Source organism: Typopeltis vanoorti, chromosome 6 (genome assembly GCF_054136105.1).
Source record: "Typopeltis vanoorti isolate ZY-2024b chromosome 6, IOZ_Tvanoo_1.0, whole genome shotgun sequence".
NCBI lineage: Eukaryota > Metazoa > Arthropoda > Arachnida > Uropygi > Thelyphonidae > Typopeltis > Typopeltis vanoorti.
In genome coordinates, this window is record NC_143554.1 from 46647633 (window position 1) to 46665415 (window position 17783).

The following is a 17783-nucleotide window of genomic DNA, read 5'->3' on the forward strand; positions in this document are numbered from 1 at the left end:
GAGTGCCTTCATAGCGCAGTTGGAAGATCGAAGGTATGTGCCCCCTTTGATTAGAAAAGAACTGAGTCTGATTCTTGTCTTGATGAGAGGAATCTTTATATGGGCTTTTCCACTTAAAGGGTGAGTTAACTGATCTCATGTGGAAGTAGCAGGGTTTTTTCTCCTAGAAACTCAGGTTTTCATCCCACATAAAGACACTATGAGAACACACACACACAATTTACAGATATTGTATACTAGTGTTAGTGGTGGGTGATTAGATGGCATTTGCATTGTGTAGTTGAAGGATAAGTAAATGAGATAGTAAGGTGTAATGAAGTAGTGTGCCCTCCCATGATGATAATAATACATATATTGGGTTGGCAAATAAGTTTGTTTGGTTTATGCATTAGTACAAGTTTATGCCGCTTCACCTGTCGCTATTGCACAGTTGAAAGGCGACATTTCACATAACCTTTCAGTGACTTTTCATTCGGCCTACTTCAGTTGCATGTGTATGTAACATATTTTTAGAAATGGAAGGAAATAACGTACATTTCCGGCATATTTTGCTTTTTTATTTCAAAAAAAAGGCAAACGAGCCGCGGAGGCCCATAAAAAATATGCAGCATATATGGGGATGGCCTTAACAGAACGTGTATGCCAAAGTGGTTTGCTAAATTCTGTTCTGGAGATTTCGACGTCAATGATGCGCCGGTCGCCTGACCGAGGTTGATTCGAGTGTTATGAAGGATATCGTCGACAAAAATCCATCGCAAACAATGCGGGGGATTGCTGCAGTACTGAACATATCCCATGCAAGTGTTGAAAACCATTTGCACATGCTGGGATATGTTTCAAAATTCAGTGTTTGGGTGTCGCATGAATTGACCGAGGCCAATATAACTGCTCACATATCCATCTGTGATTCGCTGCAACATCGCCAAGAAAATGACCCATTTTTGAAACGGATGATTACAGGAGATGAAAAATGGGTCGTGTACGATAACGTGGAATGTAAAAGATCATGGGGACACAAGAACGAACTGCTGCAAACAACCTCGAAAGTGGGATTGTACCCAAAGAGGATCATGCTCGCTGTGTGGTGGGATTATAAAGGTGTTGTCCACTACAAGGTGTTATGTTACCGTCAGGCAGAATGATTGATTCAACTGTCTATTGCTCACAGTTATATAGCACAAAACATCCTGAATTGGCAAATCGGAAAGGAGTTGTCTTTCACCACAACAATGGCAGATCCCACACATCGTTAACAACTCGGAGTAGATTGTTACGTCTTAGCTGGGATTTTGCTGCATCCTCCGTGTTAACTGGATCTGGCATCTTCCAATTACCACTTATTCTGATCGTTGCAGAATTCTCTGAATGGGGAAAACCTTTGCTAATGAGGAGGCTGTCAAAAGACACCTGGATCAGTTTTTCGCCAATAAACTTCAGGAGTTTTATGAACACGGCATAATGAAGTTGGTGGACAGATGGTAAGAGGTCATTGATAAAGAGAGTCAATATATAACTGACTAGTATGTATTATATATATATTGAATAAAATGTGCTTCATTCCACTCTGAAAAACCGAAAACAAACTTATTTGCCAACCCAATACAACAGGTTTACATTTCATGGGTGGGATTCACATAAGAAAAAAAAGCTGAAATGTTTTGCATTTTCTGTAGGTTTTTCCATTGAATATTGAATTTTGATAAGTTTAATGCCACTTTCATTCATAATGTGATCCACAGATAGTGAATAACAGTGGAGATAGCATGCACCCTTGCTTCCTATACATTCTCCAATTCTAACTGCTGAAATGCTTTAACCATAAGCTATTAATGGCTCTAAGTAATGTTCTGTTCAGCTATATAACTGTAGCAAGTTGAAGACCTTCCCACATCTGAAATATTGATCCATTTCCAACTATTTGTCATAAAGTAAAAATCTGGGCCTGACAACCTATTTTTATTCTGAACCTGGCTTGCCCTTTCCCAAGATTCTTTTCCACATTGTTTTACCTGGAATATTCAGTAGGAAAATTTTCCTACATAAATTCCTCTATAATTCTCACATCATTATATTTCACTTTTATAAAGATGTACTATGAGAACTCTATTCCAGTCATCTCGAATTTCACCTTCTTACCGTACTTTACGAATTAGCAGAGCATTATTGGTTCACTCTAAAACTTTAGTAGTATCTGTGTTTGAGTGTTTCTGATCAGATGTCATTTACTCCAGCTGCCTTTCCACATTTCAGATTTCTACTAGTGTTTCCAATTTCTGATACTGAAATAGCCGCAGGCTGTATTCCTCCTGGATGCTTACTGCCAGTGTTCTGTTACTGGTTATCTCATTTAACAATCTTTCATAGCAGAACAATGGTGGTCAAGACATCTTTGTTGGGCAAGCTAAATTTGTGTGATTTTATCCAGCATAAAATTTGTGAGATGTACTCATCACGAAAGTTGAAAAATTTGTGGAAGGAGGGTAGTGTTATTAATGTTTTGAGAGTGAATGCAGAGAGAACAAATTACGTGATGGTAGACTAAAAAAAATTTAAATATCGGTGATAATACTGAAAGTTAGGTGGTACAAGTTGAAGAGAACATAGAAGATCTGAATGAAGAAATAGTGTGCTTGCATGTAGTCCTTCACAGGACAAAGCACAAGATTGAAAAGCTGCAGAAACAGCAAGAGATCAGTTATTGAGAACAGAAAAAAGCAAGAGCTCCAAAGCCAAAAAGAACATTGTGAGAATGAAGGAGAGAAAGAATGTAAGAAGATATTTTTTTATGGTGATTCTATGATAAAGGAAGTACTTCACAAAAGTGCTACAAATTCTTGTTTCTTGGTACGAAAATTAATATTAGTATTGTTATTAAAATGCTAGAAACATCAAGAATAAGAGGGAGGAGTTTTTTTTGTATTGATTAATGCAACCTCACCAAAAGTTATACACATTAGTGAGACTTGGCTAACAGCAGATGATGTAGTTACAGGAGTAGAATGTGATAGATTTAGCATTTTCAGGGAGGATAGCATGGACATGGCAGATTAAATAGTTACAAGGATAGAATATGATGGATATACTATTTTCAGTGAGGATAGAATAGATAGGACAAGTGGGAGTACTGCTGATAGTAGATGAACTGCAGCCAACTAGAGTAAGAGTCAGCCTGGCAAGTGACACTTCTTTTGAATCAATCTGGTGTGAAATTGAGGCCAGTAGAACAAAATATAAAATTTTGTTCAAGGATGTCATTGCTTGACCTGCTACAGGCTGGTCAAGTAATTATTGTGGGGGCTTTAGATGAAGGAAATGGAATATAAATGCTTATTGAGAGATAATTGCTTGAAGCAGAATGTGATGTAAAGGACTCAGAGTATGAGAGTATTGGATCTTGTTATAGGATCAGAAGAATTCTCCATAACTAAGGTGGCTACATTGCCTCCAATTGGGAAAAGTGATCATGTGGTCTTGACTTGGGAGGTAGCAAAACATTTGGAAATTCCAGTTAAGAAGGGGTTATATGTGGAACTACAATGCAGTTGATTATGATACACTTAGGAGGCAGCTTGTAGCAGTACTGTTGCAAGGAAATGATATTCACAGTGCATTGAAGATGGTTGTCAAGGCATATCTGGAGGAAGCAGTATCACACTGTATACCCAAAGTTGGAAGGGTACATCAGGTAGGAATTAGATGGATCAGTAATGTCATTAAACAGAGCTGCAAAAAAAGAGGCGGGGTATAGGGGAGAAAGGTGATCAGCATGGTAAGGAAGGCAAAATCATATTGTGAGAAGTTAGCTGAGCAAGTAATAGGAAACCCCCCAGAGAGTTTTTTATTGTGTGGCATGCATGAGGAAGAATGACTATAGAAGGACAACTTTAAGAGGTATAGTTCGCCCACGTTTGTAGGTCCCTGCTTCACGTCATTCCAAGAATAGTCGATTCATGCTGAGAAAGAAATGAAGGATGTCTGAATTGGTCGCCAACATGCGAAATTACGTGCTTTATAGGTAAAATTTTCTGACTGTTATACAAGCAACATAGTTAACTACAATAATCATAAAAGAGAAGTTAATTTTCTGACCGGTAATAATAAACAACTCATCCCACAATACGGACTGATTACCCTATTATCGGAATGGGTTCTCCTTTTTCTGAGATGTGCAAAAATGTCGAGGGAGCTCTAATCGGTGGGCGAACTATAGACAAAACTGTTGAGCTACCGAGTGAGTATTTTGCAAGGGTGTATCATTCAAGTGAAGATGTTGTTATGGCAGAGGTGATAAGTACTGATGTGAGAACAGAGTTTGATGAATTGGAGGTAGTTAGGATATTGCAGAATCTGAATGCAAATACAGCTGTGGGATTGGATGGTATATCAGCTCGCATTTTACGAGAATGTACAGGGGAGCTGGCAATGCCTTTGACTAGGCTGTTTAAGTCTCTGCTCTGGTAAAGTCCAAGAGAGTGGAAAGAGGGCACAATAATTCCTTTGCATAAAAGGTGATCTAAGTCTGTGGCAGCATATTGCAGACCAGTTAGTATCTCAGGAGTGGTGGTGATGAAAGGACTGGAAAAGTTAGGTAGAATGAGAATTCAGGAATGGGTGGATAAGAATGTGATACTTTATAAAGGGTAGCATGGCTTTGTGAAAGGTCAGTCATGCCTTACTAATCTACTTGTTGTTATGTGCCATCCAGTCATTTTCAACTCTTGGTGATCTTGATCACAAAGGTTCTTCATCCTGCTCGGTCTCTTGTCCTTTCTTTCAGCAATTGTAAGTTCAAGTTGATAAGTTCTTTTATATTGTCCATCCAACTCTTTTGTGGTTTTCCTCTTCTCATGCCCTCAATCTTCCCCAACATAACTGCCTTTTCCAATGATTCATTAGCTCGTAACATATGTCCAAAGTATACATCAACTTCTGTTTAGCAATGCTTTGTGTTTGAACCACTGCTGTTTAATTTCTATATAAATGATATTGGAAATAATGATTCATCAGCTTTGATGCATTCCCTGAATATCTCCCTTCAAAATGATCAGCATATCTGGTCTGACCAATGCTCTATATATGGCATTGGTCAGACCACATATGGACTTGATTATGTAAAGAAACCTGTGGAGAATTCATGACTAAGTTTAACACACATGAACCACAGTAGTAGGTTTTTTATTACGTAGAAAGACTCTTATTATTTTTAAATAAAATTTACTCAACTGGTATCCCCCCAATAGAATGGAAAAAAGCAATTGTGATTCCTACCTTTAAGAAAGGTAATAGAGATGACCCTAAAAACTATAGAGGTATCAGTATACCAAATTCCTGTTACAAAATATATAGCAGAAACTTAAATAACAAACTAATGAAATATTCCGAAAACTTTATTCTAGAGGTACAGAATGGATTTAGAAAAGGACGATCATGTATAGACCCAGCCTTTTGCCTAAAATTAATAATAGAGAAAAGAAGAGAATATAATTTGGAAACACATATTGCATTTATTGATTTTGAAAAAAGCATTTGACAAAGTTAAAAGAAACATATTATTTAACATATTAAAAGAAAGACAAATACCAAATAATATTCTAAAAGCTATCACAAGTATATATGAAAATAATCAAATACAAATAAGATTAAATCACGAGCTATCATATACAAGAGAGATAAACCAAGGGGTCCGACAGGGATGTCCCCTCTCAGCAACTCTTTTTAATATCTACTTAAATGAAATAATAATAAAATGGAGTAAAAATTTACATCAAGGAATTAAACTTTCACCTACAGTTAACTTAAACACTCTCCTCCTTGCAGACGACCAAATAATAATTACAAATTCTGAAGATAACTTACAGAAAGCTATTTTAAATCTAAATGAGATATCCAAAGATTATGGTATGATAATATCAACAGAAAAATTAAAAACTATGGCCTTTAAAGGACAGGATCCAGCAAGAACTAAAATAGTAATAGATAACAAGATCTTAGAACAGGTGAATTCATTTAACTACTTAGGATGTATGATCACATATGAAAATGAAAAAGATATAAACGTAAAAATTACAAAATATTTAAAAATAACAGGTGTAATTAACTCTATATTTAAACCAAACCTAGTTCAAAAACAAACCAGGCTAAAAGTATACAATACATTAGCCTTACCGGTCTTAATGTATGGAATCTGGACAATAAAACAAAAAGACAAACAAAGATTAACAACAGCAGAAATGAAGTTTATGAGAAAAACTGCAAAGTATACCCTATTTGATCACAAAAGAAACAAAGATATTATGAAAGAATTAAACCAAGAACCAGTAATAGAAAAAATTAAAAAATATAAACATAAATGGATGGAACACGTTCAAAGAATGAAAACAGAAAGATTACCAAAACAAGCCTTAAAGTACAAGCCATTAGGAAAAAGAAAACCAGGACGTCCTCTTAAACGATTCAATGATGACTTCTAAGGCCGGAACAGGCCATGCTACGTATGATGATGATGATGATGATATTTCATCCTAGGTATCTTAGGACATTATCAGTACAGTCCTAAGATACCTAGGATGAAATATTTACGTAATAAAAAAAACCTACTACTGTGGTTCACGTGTATTAAACTTAGTCACATATGGACTGTTGTGCTCAGATTTGGTCACCTGGTTTTCATTGTGATATGGAAACACTAGAGAGGATTCAAAGATGAATGACCAAAGTGATATCAATACTCCGGAGTGTTGGTTATGAAGAACGTTTGAGAGAATGTGGATTACAGAGGTTGGTGAATAGGTGGAAAAGAGGAGATATGATAGAGCTGTTTAAGTTAGCGAGGGGATTCTATCAGATTAATACAGAAGAAATTATAAAAAGAATGGATGTTAAGATGGGAAGAATGAGAGGTCATCCCTGGAAGTTGTATAAAGATGTGGTGAAGAAGAATGTGAGAAGTAGATTTTTAACCTGGGGAGTTGTTAGTGAGTGTTAGTAGCTTACTGCATTTCCTGAGTGCAGGTAGTATAAATAACTTCAAAGCTCATTATTATAGACATGTTGCTGGTTGAGTGGGCCTCCCATGATGATTCTGTTGACTTCATGGAGGTTACCAAATAATAATAATAATAATAGTAACAATAATAATAAATATTTTTATTTTCAATACAATACTCATTTTATGCTGTGTAAAATTAAATAGTCATTACTTCTTATTTCAAATTCTGTGTAAACTCTTGTACCCTGAAGTGTGAAGATATCACTGTCAACAATATTATTATTATTATTACTATACCCTCCATAGAGTTGGCTCATTATGGGAGGTTCATTCAGGTGACAACATATTTATCAGACTGAAACTTAGAATCCTTTACACTCCCTACATTAACAACATATTCCAGTAATGCATTCCGTTCACTCACAATTCTCCATGTAAAGAACCTACTCCTCACACCCTCTTACATAACTTCTTCATCACACTCTTACATAACTTCCAGGGATGGCCTCTGGTTCTTCCCTTCTCGCCTTCTCCTCTTTTTATAATCTCCTCAGGATTAATCTGATAAAATCCCCTCACTAACTTAAACGTCTCTCTATCACCTCTTTTTCTCCTATTCACCAAACTCTGCAATCCACATTTCTTCAACCTCTCTCTCTCTCTCTCTCTCCATAACCGACATTTCAGAGTCCTGATATTGTCTTAGTCACTCATCTTGGACCCTCAATGTTTCCACATCACAATAAAATCCAGCTGACCAAATCTGAGAACAGTAGTCCAAGTGTAGTCTGACCAGTGCTTTATACAGTGGCACAACTATTTCCTTATCTCTACATGTCAGTGCACTTCTTATCATAGCAGAACTACTATGTGCAGTCTTTGCAACTTCCAATATGTCCTCTAAACTTCTGTCTACTGTCAACCATCACACCCAAATCTTGAATTTTTTTTGCTTCCTGCAGTACAGCACCATCATTGTAGTACACAGCCTTATATTTCTGCACTCCGAAATGCAACACCTTTGACTTATTGATGTTAAAACTATAACCCCACTGCTTTGTTCAAGTAAAAAGTCTATTCAAATCGTCCTGAGGGAATTAAATTAACATCAGCAGTGCTACTTATAATTTCCTGAACTTTGCATCATCAGCAAACAACTGAAGATCCCCATTCATTCCACATGATATATCATTTACAAAGAAGTTAAGCTGCAGGAGCCCAAGAACAGAACCCTGGGGCATACCAATGGTTACCTTCAGTTTTTCATATACAACTTGCTGGTATTGTTCAGAGCCAATCACCAATCCATCTAACCAATATACTATTTATTCCCATCCTGTACAGCCTGTACACCAACTTATCATGTGGTAATCTATTGAATGCATTTGCAAGGTCCAAGAAATCACTGTATATGATTTTCCCTTATCTAACACACTTACCTTATCATGAAATGCAAGTAAATTGCTAAAACAAGACCTACTATTTACATATCCATGCTGTTCATCATAAAGAATACTATGCCCATTAACCCAATCTAACCACTCTCTCTCCAACACCTTGACTACAATTAACTTGAGTGCTTTATCTGTTAGTGGTTTCAAAGAGATTTAGGATAGAGATTGTGTTGATAGTTTAGGTCTCCCACGATATGTCTTAGGACTCCATGGAGGGTTCCCATGCAATGATAATTCTAATAATAATAATGATTTCACACAACATATACTATATACATTTACTGTATTAACAATGAGACTTCACTTGTGCCTGTGTGTTCTCTCCATGTAATCTATGGCTTCTGTCAGTATGTATTATTGTATACCTTTTCATGAAGACTACTTTTACACAAAAGCTGAAATATATATTATTTTTAAGAAATATTCATTCAGTCAGACAACAGTTAATAATATTATTCGTGAAGTATTTGTTAACTTGATACATATTTTGTAGTAAAAGTTGTATATTTATTTTGTTTAATGGATATATAAGTACTATATTTTATTTATTTATTTATTATTATTATTTTTTTTCAGTTACCATCATATGAATAGACACCAAGATTGACTGATTTGTATAAAAAGATATGTGTGCCACTACATCTTTCTCTGATCATTCAGGAAAACAGGTTTCAGTTTTTGGCACTAAAACTAGCTACTACCATCCCACATATAAAAAATGGATTAATGGAACATTGACATTGACACCAGATACAGTAGACTTCACTCAGGATACTGAGAATATTGAGAGTTCAGAGACATTATTTATACAATCAATACATGTTGCTGATATTACAAGTATCCAAAGAAAACAAACAACCATTGTATTTCCAGCAATCCTGATTACAGTGGGAAATGTTGCACACTGGTTTTCCTCATTTGCTAACAGAGATTCTGTTTTCAATTTATTAGAGTTATTCTGGAGGGAATGTCTTTTATCTGGACAAAAATTAACATCATGTAAAAGTTTTCCAAATAGTTTGCATACACAACTTGGTACAGAATTACTTAGTATTATAAATGAATCTGAAAGAAATTTAACAGCTGCAGCAGCTGCTCTGGAAAGACAAGGTACACAACTAAATGAAGCAGAGGATGCTGTAGACAAAATTAATAATGACCTTTCTGTTGCAGAATCTCTGATTTGCAGCTTATCTTATATACCTGCTAGTGTTGCACATCAGAACAAAGAGATGAAAGTTATGCTGAATAAAAAAACTAAGAAGCAAATATATAAAATTGCGTTTTCCCAAACTGATGAGTCAGCTGATGAGAATGTTTGGTGTCAGGGTGTACTAGAAATTAAAGACAACAAATTAAGTATGCTTGATAACAGAAATCAGCCAAAATATAATTTTGAAGATGAAATTTGCTCAATTCAGGTAAGATAGTTATGTAATAAGGCAGATGTAAAGAGAGACTAAGAGTAGAATTTTAAGATATTGACCTTACTAAAAAAAAAATAATCTACGGTATTGATACTATGCTGATTCTTTTGCAGCAATGTGTTATATTTGAAAAGTTTGTAGTTAAAAAAAAAAAAATTATAATCCTAGCTAATTTTCATGTAAAATCTTTTAATTTGCACTTGTTCTGGAAGGGGACATAAAATTTATGAAATATTTCATTAATCTAAGATATTATACAGGTTTTTTACTTAACATTGTCCAAAGTGGATTAAACAGGAGCTACATACAAAAAAGAGACTGTGGAAGAGATATAAGGAGACATGTGAAGAGAAGATGCACGAAGAATATAAGACACAGGCTAGAAGAGTGATTAGAATGGTAAGGAAGGCAAAACTGGAATATGAGAAAAGATTGGCCCTTAGATCCAAGGAAAATCCTAGGAAATTTTTTAGCTATGTGGCCAGTAGGAGGAGAAATGACTGTGGAAGAAATGACATTGTGGGATAAAAATGGGAATAGAGTGACTGATGCAGAGGACATAGTGGAATTGTTCAATGAACTTTATTGGAGTATTTCATCCTGGAGGAGTCAATTTGAATACTAGAGGGATATAGCAGGGTCGAGGTTTAGAGGTGCAGGAGGAGAGTGTGTTCCACATACTGAGTACTCTAGATGTTAGTAAAGCTGTGGGACTGGATGGTATTTCACCAAGAGTTTTGAGAGAATGTTCTAAGGAACTGACAGTGTCCTTGACCTGGCTTTTCAATGAAAGTTTGGCTGCAGGAAAGGTGCCCATGGGATGGAAGGAAGATAAGATAGTGCCATTGCATAAGGGCGGTAGCAGACTGGAAGTGTCTAATTATAGGCCAGTTTGTGTGTCCTCACTACTTTCTCCAGGATCTTAGTTAGTAAGATCTTGGAGAAAGTGGTGAGGGACCATATACAGCATTGGGCAGATGAGGGTAATGTTATCAGTGAGAGTCAGCATGAATTTGTGAAGGGGCGCTCTTGTTTTAGCAATATGCTAGCCTTTTATGATAAAGTTACAAGAGCATTAGATGAAGGAAAGGCATATACTGCCATTTTCCTAGACATAGCAAAGGCATTTGACATGGTGCCACATGATAAGCTGATATTCAAGTTGCAGCACATGGGTCTGGATGTCAGATTGATCAGCTGGATTCAGGATTGGCTGTCTGATAGGTATCAGAGAGTTGTGTATGGTGGAGCAATATCAAAGAGGCAGAATGTTACAAGTGGGGATTCCACAGGGCTCAGTACTGGGAACTATATTGTTTAACCTTTATGTCAATGTGACATTGTCTGTGGATTGCAAGGGGATATTTGGTTGTTTGCAGATGATGCGAAGCTGGGAAGGGTTATTAGTAATAGTGCAGATGTGCTTATTCAAATCCTGCAAGAGGATTTGAATAAGCTAGATAGATGGGCAAATGAATGGGGGGTGTCAGTTTAATGCAGCAAAATGTAAGGTCTTGAGGTATGGTACACATCGATGGGACGCTGCATACTCTATGGGAGGAGTTAAACTGGAGGAAGTAGGAGAGACAAGAGATCCGGGTTTGATGATTGATAGAAACCTGAAATTTAGGGGACATATTGCAAAGGTAGTGAAGGTAACACAGAGGATTGCTGCAATAATCAGAAGGACACTGACCTGCAGAGATAAAGTGGTTATCATTCCGTTGTATAAGACTCTGATCAGACCACGCTTAGATTATTGTTCTCAGATCTGGTCCACAGGATTTGAAGGAGATAAATTAACTGTGGAAAGGGTACAAAGGCGGATAACAAAGATGGTGTCGGGACTGTACAATGTTAGTTATGAGGGAGTGTGGACTGCAGAGTTTGGCGGATAGAAGAAGGAAGGGTGATATGATTGATACTTTTAAACTGTTGATAGGTGATTACAGGGTTGACACTGGGGAGTTCTTTCGCTTGGTTGAAAGCGGGAAGGAGTCATGACAAGGGGCCATCCCTGGAAGTTACAAAAGGAAACTGTGAGAACGAGGGTGAGGAGTGGTTTCTTTGCATGGACAGTGGTTGAACCATGGAATGCATTGCCTGATGGAGTGGTGAGAGCAAGAACGGTCAATGCATTTAAGGAGTGGTATGATAGACTTTGTGTTTCCTAGGAGGGACCTCCCTCAATGAGTCTTGATAGACTTGTGTTTCTTAGAAAGGACCTCCCACGATGAGTCTTTTGACTCCATGGAGGCCTGAATAATAATAATAATAATAATAAAAAAATAATAATAAGCACAAGGATACCTGGGAGAATCGCTTCCAATTTTACCAGCGAACTCTACGCAATAAATAAAGCACTAGAAGCCTACTTAAAACTGTCATCATCTCAACAATCTGAAGGAATTATAATTTACAGTGACTCAAGATCAGCTATGGAGGCAATCAAAAATGGCAATACCAAGCTCACACAAGACATCCATAAACTCTTAAATCAACTAAAGTGTTTAGGTAAAAGTTGCATTTTACAATGGATTCCTGCTCATGTAGGCATTGATTACAATGAAGCAGCTGATAAAGCGAAAGAGGCCAGAGAACTCAACCAAGAAACTCATATGATAACTCTTGCTGATGCCAGTGCACTAGCAAAAGCTAAACTAATTCCACTGAAATCAGTGATACAACATCAAATTCCCGAAATCAGTGCTGACAGAAGGACCTCCACCACGATAGCAAGACTACGAACAGGACATTATAGAGGAATGAATATCAATACAGATGATACAAGAACATCTAGCCAAGTACTAAACTAATTCCTCTGAATCAATCCTAACTTTTAATAACTTAAATGTTTCTGTGATAGTGCCGCTCTTTTTCATGTATCAAACTTTTGAGATCTGTAAAGTGTCCTTCATCATATGGAGAATTTCACAGACTGCACACCATGTTGATAACCCACCTCTAGATTCTCTCCACCCCTTCTTATCCACAAGAAACCTGGGTGGTCAGACCTGAGCACAGTAATCCATAACAAGCTGTATCGAAGCCTTATAAAGAGAGAAATGATAATTTCCTTATCTCTGCTTGTTAATGTATTCTTCAGTAACCAAGTAATTGCAATATGCCCTCCAAATATCAACTCCCTATCCACCATCTTTAGATCTCATCAGTTTCATCACCAAGAAACTTCATCAGTTTCCTGGAGTACAGTTCCATCACTGTGGTACTCAGATTGTAATCCTTTCATCTCAGAATGTATCATTCAGAATGCCAGCCTGGTTGGCTGAGTGATTAGCGTATCCGCTCTCAAGCCAAAAGGCTACGGGTTCGAATCCCACCGTGGGCATGGATGTTTGTGTCTGTGAAAGCACTAGTCGCGGTAGATGACGTTAGTGTTAGATGATGAAGGTTGGTGGAGTAGTGAGACGAAGAGTTGTAAAGTTGATGCCCTCCCTCGATGAGGCTTTGGACTCCCTGGAGGTGCGATATAATTATAATAATAATACACTTTTTTTTACGTTAAACTGAAACCCATTATCTTTTTTCTTAATGTCAATATACAAAATAAACAGCAATAGTTCAGGCATAGAGCCTTGAAGTGCACTGCTAGTCACCTGCTTTCTCCTGGAGTCTTCTCCACCATATACTACTCTTTGGTATCTGTCCAGCAGCTACCCTCATATCTATATCAGCCTTATATATTTCTCCATTTGTTCAGTTTGCATCACAGTTTTCCATGTGGTATTCTATTGGACACCATTGAAAAATCTAGCAGTATCATTATGTAGTCATTCCTTTATCCAGCTCAGCTTTATATATTGTATTATATAAAGTAAGTAAATTATTAAGGCATGACCTACCTCCCCATCACCAAATAGAGTATTATATTATTATCATCCTATTCCCAAATTGCCTTTCATTACCTTTTCTAATACTTTTACTATCACTTCTAAGTTAATTTGCTACTGCAGTCTTAGAGCATCCTTTAGGCATTGGAACTAATTTGCAATCTTTCCACTCCCTTGGGATTTTACTAGGGTTCAGACTATTGTTAACACCAGATCTCTATGGAGTCAAGACTCATCACAACGTCACATAAAGCTCATCACTATACTTTAAACTCATTCAGTGTATCCATGTTCCCTACACTCTCAGGCAATGCTTTCCACTCGCAAACTACTCTCCGCACAAAGAACCTTCTCATCACTCCTTTGTTCACATCCTTCTTATACAATTTCCAGGGATGACCTCTTTTTCTACTCCCCCCCTCCCATTCTGTGAAAAATTTATTCTGCAGATGATGCATTCTGCAATATCTGCAAACAGTTGCATACCTTCAGTTAAACCCAGCCAAGAGGACAAAATTGTTCTGCTGCATAAAGTGGCAGGTTTGAATTATATGCCAATCTGCTTGTCTCAAGTTGTGGTCAAGGTGTTGGAGAAACTAGTGAGGACAGGAATTCAGAACTGGGTTGACAGCTGCAGAATTCTCTTTAATGAACAACATGGGTTGCTAAAGGAAGATTGTGTTTTAGCAGTCTGCTTACTTATTATAACAAGGTAATGAATACTTTGGACAGGGGGGGGGAGGGGAATGCATATACAGTGGTATATTTAGATTTTGTAAAGGCTTTTGATAAATTGCCATAGCAGGTTGTGTATGGGGGAGTCATATCCCAGAAGAGGAAAGTCTCTAGTGGTGTGCCTCAGGGGTCTGTTTTGGGGCATTATTGTTTAATTTGTATGTAAATGACATTGGAATGGACTTAAATAGTGATATATAGTTATTTGCAGATGATGCAAAGTGGGGAGAGTTATGAGAAGTAGAACAGATATTGTAGCCTTGCAAGAGGACTTGAATAAACTGTCTGAATGGGCAAGTGTTTGGGGATGTTGGTTTTAATGTAGCAAAGTGTAAGCCTACAGGATACAGAATACAGGACTGGTGGGGATATCTTAGAGGAGATGAAAGATCTTTGTGAACATTGTGCTAAAATTGTGAGGACAACACAGTGGATTATTGGAATGACAGAGAATACTGATATGTAGAAGTAAGGATGTTATGATTCCATTGTACAAGACTTTGATCTGTCTGTATATGGATTACTGTGCGCAGATTTTGTCAACTGTTTTTTAAAAAGGATGCGAGTTGTTGGAGAGGGTTCAGAGATGATTCACCAAGTCAGTTTCTGGTCTCTGGAATGTGGAGTATGAGGACAGATTGAGAAACTACAAATTGCAGAGCTTAGTGGACACTTAATTATTCCTTATATGAATTAATATTATGCACAGATCTGGTCACTTGGTTTTTCTGGAATATGGATATGTTGAAAAGGGGTCCAGAGAAGATGACCAAGGTGGTTTCTTGGCTGTGGAATGTGGGGTATATGGACAGATTGAGGGAGTGTCATTTGGAGAGGCTCATGAATGGAAGTGGTGTGTGTGTGTGTTTGGGGGGGGAGTACTTGATTGATTTCCATGCCTTCCATATTTGCCAGGTTAATATGGAAGGCATGTTTTCTTGGATGCAGAGAGAGACAAGGATAGAACAAAAAGCATCTCCATAAACTGTATAATGGGGGGGGGGAGTGCAAGCGAGGAGCAGGTTCTTTGCAATGGAGAGTGGTTGATGAGTGGAACACATTGCCTGAGCGTGTGGTGAGTCAGAAATATTGAATGACTTAAGGCCCAGTTTGGTGAATGAATCACACAATCTTTTGGTTCTACAGAGGTATGCTGCTAATAATAATAATAATTTTATTTTTTGCTATTTTTTTAAATTTATTTTTTACATAGTGCAGCAGTCCTGCCCTAGTGACCAAACTTGGAACTTTTCAAGCCAATTTAGGCCTCCCGGTAATGGTCTCACATTGGGTGATGAAATTCATGCACCATCTAAAGGTTATCACGAATATCCAAACCCATGGCAGAATAACAGACTTAAAACCTTGATTATAGAGCAGGTACATTAATTACTCAGCTAGTCTTGGTTGGATTATTGTTTTCAGTCTTCTAATTCCAATGTTTTGCACTAAATATATCACTGAAGCAATCATTATTATTATTACATGACACCTCCAGGGTGTCCAAAGACTCATCGAGGGCACCTATTCTACAACTCTTCATCTCCACCACTCAATCCACCAACTACAGCTACTTTCGTCATCTACACCAATGCCATCTACTGCCGATCACCACCACTAGTATTTTCACAGACAATCACAAACATCCATGCCCACGGCAGGATTTGAGCCCACAGCCTTTTGGCTGGAGAGCAGATATGCTAACCACTCGGCCAACCAGGCCAGCAATCCTTATTGGTATGGGAATACTTATTTCTTATTCCACTTTCGATTCTTGTTCCTTATTTAAGTCTTGTTTCTCAGAGAAGTTGGTCAGGGCCATACAAGAGAAGAACTAGGCATATTGCAATTGGCTTTCATCAAAATCCCCATTTTTGTTTACTGTTTATACCGAAGCCTGTAATACCCATAAGCAAACTATTATCACATCCTGATTTTGAAAGAGCTTAAGGCAGAAAACTTGCATCACATCCACATGCCTGTCATGCTTGCTAGTTCCTTACAAAAAGCTATTGGCTGTAACTTTTATCCAACACGGTTCCACTTCTTACCAAATTGATTACCATTTGATTTTACTCACTTCAGTTCTTTCTAAAAGTAATGAGAAAATGTTAACACTTACTTTATGTGCTACTTTGAAGCCTTTCAAATAATAAATGATCACCAAGTATGGATTCTCACTGTCAGTAAACAGGAGATCTTGCTTAAAAGTTTGGAGAATTCCAAGTGGTCACTATTGATATCTCTATGGTATTTGATTAGGTTTGGTTTAAGTAAGCTCCAAGAAGACATGTCCTGTTCAACTGACTTTTGCAACTGGATTGTCAGCTTTTTTGTCTAGATGTATGTTTTTGTGAGATAATGGATGGATCCTTATCGTCAAACTGTTAAACTAATGCCAGTGTTGCACAAAGCTCTATTATTTCATATACTCTTTTCTTTCTATATATTAACAATTTTATCAGTTGACTGCAAATTCAGTACACAGCTTTGCTAATTACAGTATATTATACTGTTGCTGTTTCTCACCAATCATGTAACAAGTTATGTAATACGTAAATTTCCACTTCTACAATATCTATTTTTACAATCCTAAACTCTTATCTGGGGTAATTTTGGGATGCTATAGCTTTGTCAATTTCAATGCCACTAAAACTCAATTGTGTTTTGTTTTTTTTAAAAAAAAATTCTTTTAGTGTTAGCAACATTTAAAGTTTTAGTGTTAACAACATTCAAATCTCTAAATAAGATGAACTTTATTTTCTTGGGCTTACTCTAACCTTCACTCTTTCTCTTGCCATAAACATTATAAACATTGCCTTGTCACTATCTTGAAAATCAGGTTTTTTCTTTTGCTGAAGGTGTACAGGTAAACTTTGCACAAATCTGAGAAACCAGTGAATACTCTTCTCACATTTGGAGCGGCATCCCCAAAGGTTCTCTAAAAATATATGACTCTGTACAGAAGAGGACACATAGGGCAATTAACAATCTTTCTCTTACCAGTTCACTCCTCACTCTTTTACACTAACATTCTGTTCCTGCTGTTTGAATTTTCTACAAATACTTCCACAGATACTATTTATCATAATTGATATTAATTGTTCCACCTTTTTACTAAATCTGTTAAAACTTGTCTAACTGCTATTCACTACCCCTTCACTGTTCAGCTTCAGGTACAAGATTTTCTTCCTCTTCATTCCTTCTGCTACTGTTTTTAAGATGATATTTCCACTTATTTATTTCTCAAAGATTACAATCTGCAGGCCTTCCAATCAAATGCTCAGAAGTTACTTCTTTATCAGTTTCTATCCATTCACATTATATT

General features: G+C 37.0%; 1 protein-coding gene across 2 annotated transcripts in view; it reads left to right on the plus strand.

The window, feature by feature from the left end:
- LOC150105435 (synaptosomal-associated protein 47-like) overlaps nucleotides 1–17783 on the plus strand; it is a 106159-nt gene that overhangs the window by 23150 nt on the left and 65226 nt on the right. For both annotated transcript variants that reach the window (XM_090394810.1, XM_090394811.1), the window contains exon 2: nucleotides 9019–9863. In XM_090394810.1, the coding sequence (XP_090250936.1) occupies nucleotides 9069–9863 (795 nt within the window). In that variant the 5' untranslated portion in view covers nucleotides 9019–9068. The remainder of the gene's footprint in view (nucleotides 1–9018; nucleotides 9864–17783) is intronic.